Source organism: Macadamia integrifolia, chromosome 3 (assembly GCF_013358625.1).
Source record: "Macadamia integrifolia cultivar HAES 741 chromosome 3, SCU_Mint_v3, whole genome shotgun sequence".
In the NCBI taxonomy this organism is placed as follows: Eukaryota; Viridiplantae; Streptophyta; class Magnoliopsida; order Proteales; family Proteaceae; genus Macadamia; species Macadamia integrifolia.
The window spans coordinates 36,726,475-36,732,507 of NC_056559.1; the positions used below are offsets into that span (position 1 = coordinate 36,726,475).

Below are 6,033 nucleotides of genomic sequence, written 5' to 3' on the forward strand. Positions count from 1 at the left end.
AAATGATTGGTGACCTTTCCATAAAAGGGCTCAAAACCATATAGGGATCGTATGGGTCATAAGGACTATACAAATTATTATGCGCCTGATGTTTACTAAGACATTGCTATATATAGTTTATGATTTTGACCTTAATTTTTTTTGTTTTTTGTTTTTTGTTTTGTTTTTTGTCATTTATTAGGTTTATTCAAATAAAATTTGAAATAATGGAAGCTTATACAGACAAAAGGCAATAAATTTTGGACTCCGAATAAAACACGGCATTGATTCTATAAAGTTGAGAATCACTATATAAAGATTTCATATTGGAAAGGATTGAAATAAATGGAATTAGTTGCCTACATATTTGGGCATATATCGCCACGGCATGTGGGTTTAAATTTTCATTTTGAACATCAAGTAGTCCATAAAGGTTGAACTTCAATGTTTAAGTATGGTTATATATTAAAGTTCGCAGAAAATTTCTTGGCATGTGGCAATATAGGCCAAGTGGGAAAATGTTGGCCTAAATTGCGACATCAACACATATTAAATGAGAATTGTAACCTTATATTAAGTGAGATTAAGTGGGAATTGTAACCCCCAAATTAAATGAGTATGAGAGTTGTAACACTCATTTTCTTTATGGAAAGAATAGGGTTGCATCATTATGGTATAAGAGAAGGGTCTGTAGCTTCATCAAGCATGGCAGAAAATAACCATCTTTTTCTGCACCTGCACTTGAGAGACAGGGAGAAACTAGAAAACACTCTTTGAAACTGACACCAGTAGCTAGGTTACGGAGGCGTTTTCAACAGCATGGCGATGTTGTTGATCGTATAAGGAGATAAGTTCCACTACCCTTGTCCTTCAGTTTCAGTTTCTTACAAACTTCACTGCTTGCATAGAAACTCTTTTGATGGAACTTATACACCAGCATTATAGAACTGTTGGATCAAAAGAACATGATTTTTCATATAATTTCAGTCTCTAATACAAGAATTCAGGGTTAAAAAAAAAAAATTTGATCTGCAACATGAAAAATAATTTTTTTTTACCAGTATTAACTACAATGTTGGGAACATACAGCCAATAATAGAGAATTTATTCCTCATTTGTAAGTAGAAATAATTCAAACAAAAGGGGGCACTAATAGTTTATTCATCTCTTTTGGATCCAAAATGATTCAAACAATACAGAAATTCTTTTCTTACTTCTAATATTCCTCTAAATAACATTCAGTGGGCATATTCCAGTTGAATCTCTTATAATCAGTGCAGTAGTTGTAGATCAGGTAGTTGTCTCTAACCCAATTCATCTGACCAATTTGACTGTCGTTTAACTTGCTGTAAACAGGAGATGTCCACCAGTTGTAAGGGGTGATAGCAGCACATTCAATGATGCTATATTCTCCATTCCATTGGCAAGCCCTTGGCCTAAAATTTCTAAATCCAGCTTTGAAAGGTGCACAGCTCCAATCAATCTTCACACGCCCACCTTGTGTGCACCAGTTATCAGCATTCCATAAGCTGGCATAAAGCCACATCCCTTGCTTGTTTGGGTAAGCAATGCCCTTACTCTCATAGTTCCGAAATGCTCGGATTGGCAGCCCATCAATAAACCACCTGAAACAAGAGCAAACATGATGGTGATGGACTTTGAAGCAGTGAAACAAACAATTTGGACAGGTCCTAGTGGGTAAACTTACACAATTTCACTTGTGTTCCAATGTATATTGTAGTTGTGGTAATCCGCATTTGGGTCAAACCAAAGTTTAAATTGCTGTTCTTTGCTTCCAACACCCTGAGCAAAGACATTTGTGTGGACAGTGTAAGGCTCTCCTGATGAATTACCCAAAAACTCAAAGTCTATCTCATCATGCTTGTCACCGGTTGAAGACAATAGCACATAATTTATAATGGAATTTAGTCAGATTTCATGTGTGAGGAAAATATGAAACTTGGGTTTCACATACTAAAATATATGGTTAATTACATAGTAGGCTGTAACAGTGCCAGCAGAATTCCCAAGGAATATAGTTAGCAGGGTAGGAGATGATGCCTTAACTAGTGAGACTATTTCTTTAAAGGTCTGAGAAAGAGATTGAGCACAATGACATTACAGATTCCAAGTTCATTTCTCAAATGCATCTCAAATATTCTTTGGACAATTCTTCAAGGAATCAGGATAACCAGTTTTTTTTTTTTTTTTAAAGGGGGGGGGGGGGGGGGGGGGAGTGGATCATTATATTTTACTTCCATTTTTGCCACATGTGGCCTAATGCCATCTAGGGTTTAAGACAGAATCTATATCAAATGCTACTACAAATTTATTTGAGCCTGTGAGGAACTGGTTAAACTTTCTCTCTATTCTAAAACTCTAGTTGAGTTCACATAATTTTTTAGGTGACTCAACTGAGAAATCAGCCAAGAAATGTTTCGATTATTGTCTGAGTCGACTTGTAGATTAAGCATTTTGGTTACTCAATAGGGATCAGTTCCATATTAGGATTAAATTGATTTTCATTCTTCAATTTGAAGTGCTGGACAAAGTAGGATCTAAAGAATGAAAGAAACAGTATGAAATCAATAGCCATTCTAGTCTTGTCACATATGAAATCAAAAGCCATCATGAACAATTAATGTTGAAGATGACATTAAGACATTGGTATATAGTTATTATGATAAGAGGAACATACCTGACCAATTGGTTAGCAGAAGCTCAAGATCATCACCATTACCTGTAATCTGGGCTTGATTACCTCCCCATGTAAAGTAAACATTCTCTGGAAATGTGGCATCTACAGAGTTCAGATTGAGTGCAATCAGAGAGATGACAAGTGCAAAGAAAAGACCTCCTAAATTGGCCATATACGCCAACCCAAAATCTTAGTATCCTTCTCTCTTCTTTGGTAGATAGGGACAATTGCTTCTTCTCTAAAGATAGAAACTGAAATTGAGATGCATCTGAAGATCAAGGGTGTCAATTGGACGGTCTGATTCGGTTTCGGTCAGGTTGAATCGGTTTCGGTCTAGGAATGAGGGAGACTAAAACCAATTCATTAAGGAACTTCGGTTTTCGGTCAGTTTCGGTTTCAGTCTGGTATGGTTTCGGTTTATTTTCATTTTTCAATATCGGTTTAATATTGGTTTAGATCGGCTTATTATTGGGCTTGAACCATAATGAATCTTACATTCATCACTTACAATGACAAGATTTGACCCCAAAAAAAAAAAAAAAAAAAAACTTTAAATTTATGATTAAATCATGGTTTATCATTGTAAGGGAAATATAACTAATATTAAAACCAATGGATAACAAATTACTAAAGATAACTAATATTGGAATCACAAAATGAACCATATTATCCAATCATTCATTTAAATATCCGACTAGTTTTCTATAGTGAACAAAGAAATCAATGGAAGCATTATTACAATTTACAAATCAATTTCTCTATTCATAACCTAATATTTAATGATTTGTAACAATTCACCTTACAATAAAAAAATTTCTCTCATATTGTAAAAAATGGATGGTCAATTCCCCAATTTATAATCTCATAATCATTTATTTTTTTATCGGTTTTATTCGGTTTGGTAATTGGTCGGTTCGGTTTGGACCGGTTTTCAGTTGGTCCCAACATACCTCAGTCCAAAACCAATCCAATAATGATCGGTTTGATTTGGTTCTAGTTTCATCGGTCGGTTTCGATTGGTTTTATCGAATCGGGCTAGGTTTTGACACCCCCTATGAAAATGGTTTAAGACAACTTTATGTAGGATACACTGAGAATGAGAATAAGATTTATACAGTTCTTTTATTCATTTATAACCAATACTGGCTTGCAGGTTTGATGAATATGTATGACTTGGTAGTCTTTCTTAGAATATTTCTTTTCAGGGGTCAATTAAGGACTGGAGCGCGGTTCTCTAAGGTCAAACTTTAGTTCCTATCTTTCTATAAACTGGGAGGAACCATTGATTAGACAATATAACTCTACTAATGTGTTCTTAACAAGTGGGTGTTGAGAATATTTCTGCAGTTATATACCATTAGTCCATAAATTAATCAGAAGATAATAAGCATGGCCATGTTATCTTTGGCTAATGCTGCAATGCACAAAGGAGAGAAGATATTGGTGAAGCCATGGGCACGTACAGCACACATTTGAGAAGAGAACAACGTTTCTCATACAGACAAGCTGGCACGCTGTGCAAGTAGGATTGTATTGTGCAAGAGACATGGACAACACGCTCACCTCAGCAGGAGAGGGAGAGATGGGGTTTCTGGACAGCTAGGGAAGCTGCCTAGCCTCTTATTTTTTCAAGGATTCTGTTGATGGTAATGTTGAAGGTAAATCTTTTAGATAATGGTATCATCTTTTGGTCTGCTGATGGCAATATCATAGTTGGATTCTTGAGATTGATTTGTATTTTCCCGTCTTGGTATGCCTGATAAGGTTCTAAAACTTGGGATGGATCTTAGGATTGGTCAAGGCAGACAATGATCCAACATCAATCTAGATCGGCTCAGATGGGATGGTATCAGATAGATTATTACCCCTATTTATTTTTTAATAAAAATCAGTTTTATTACGTTTTAACCTTTGGGTCTTACCCAATGGGATCGGATTGGGGATCGGACAAGGCCAATTCCGATCCAATCCAGCCTAGTTAGATTGACTGATCTGATTTGAGTTTTAGAATCATGACTCCTGGACATTAAATTTTGTACATCTTTATTTTTATAATATAATATTTTTTTGATCTTCTACTTAAAAAAAGATATGTAGATTACCATATCAATATTTATCCTAAGCATCTCCTCGCATTCGTTACAAATCAAATAATAGATAGAGATTGGGATTAACTTGATATTCACAACAGCAAAATCCACCAATGAAATGCAATTCTTGAACCCGTCATTACCTGATGAAAGAAATTCACTCAATGATGAAACTATAATGGAGGAGAGACTCTCTTCCTCCCTTTATGAACCAACTCAATTATGAATTCTCAATTTAATAGTATGATTAGCGTTTCTCATATTGATTCTCTTTAAAATTAGTAGTTGTGATCAAGCCAAGTAGTGTGATCGAAAAGGGTGATCTCATAGCTTATCCAACATCACACATAAGGATAGTCCATGTGAGATTAATCGCCAAGTGATAGAAATTTTCATTATTTTTCATTCCTTCCACTTGTCAAAATTACACAATGGACATAGGTATGAAAATGGATATCTCTAAAATTCTTAATCCGTTGAGTTACCAATATCAGAGAATCTTCATCGGTGAGTGGATGTGAAAAATTTTAAAATATAAATTATATATTCATAATAAGTTTTTAGATAACTCTCACTAGATGTTCTGTTTTATAGGAAGTGAATACAATGTTGATCATCTCTTCCACCTATATTAATAGAATATTGTACAGCGATATTTATCCAAAGCAAACATCAACTTTGGTACATCATAAACACATAAAGTTCGTTGCTCACCAACGGTGCTACCCCCTTGCATGAGTTAGTCGTTCTTTTGTGCTCATTCTGTTAGTATTTTTCATAATTTCTTCGAACAATTTTAGACCATGCAAGAGAAATGAAGCGAACTAACCAGCCTGATCTCACAATTGTATGGGTCATCATACTGCTCCAATTCCATGAACTCACAAATCCCCTTGAGCTATAAATCCCTAGCGTAAAGACAATAGCTATCAAAGAAATAGGCCACAGCCGCAGGACATGGGGCCAGCAGCCACAGCAACGGCTGGATTGGCTTAAGTTTTGCAAGGTTTGTTAGAGATGATCTGTAATACCCCGCTTCTTAAGCCCGGTCTGATTTCGCGATTGAACTGGTTTAACCATGCAGGAACCAAGCCAGAGGATATTAGAGCGGGTTCCTTATGGGCTATGATGGCACGGGTGACCTTAAACACCGGCTGGCCCGACAAGTCCGAGCCAGTGCCAGAAGAGACGGGAGTGCCCAAACCGTGTACGTGCACCTACCATAAGGCTATGTACGGATAAAACAGGTATTATATCCATATTTTA

At 35.9% G+C, this 6,033-nt stretch overlaps 1 protein-coding gene across 1 annotated transcript; it reads right to left on the bottom strand.

Annotated features, from left to right (window-relative positions):
- Window positions 1-1,195: 1,195 nt before the first annotated feature.
- LOC122074435 (probable xyloglucan endotransglucosylase/hydrolase protein 26) lies at window positions 1,196-2,849 on the bottom strand. The gene is made up of 4 exons (XM_042639243.1): window positions 2,678-2,849; window positions 1,975-2,060; window positions 1,688-1,881; window positions 1,196-1,604 (listed from the first exon to the last, which is right to left on the bottom strand). The coding sequence occupies exons 1-4, from the start codon at window positions 2,847-2,849 to the stop codon at window positions 1,196-1,198; spliced, it is 861 nt and encodes a 286-aa protein (XP_042495177.1).
- Window positions 2,850-6,033: the final 3,184 nt, after the last annotated feature.

Bases quoted from the DNA above. Each gene is read 5' to 3' on its own strand.
- LOC122074435 (XM_042639243.1), bottom strand. From the start codon at position 2,849: ATGGCCAATTTAGGAGGTCTTTTCTTTGCACTTGTCATCTCTCTGATT. The intron at 2,061-2,677 runs GTATGTTCCTCT...AGACCTTTAAAG, and splicing joins TCTGCTAACCAATTGGTCAG to AAATAGTCTCACTAGTTAAG. The intron at 1,882-1,974 runs GTAATTAACCAT...AATTATGTGCTA, and splicing joins GCACTGTTACAGCCTACTAT to TTGTCTTCAACCGGTGACAA.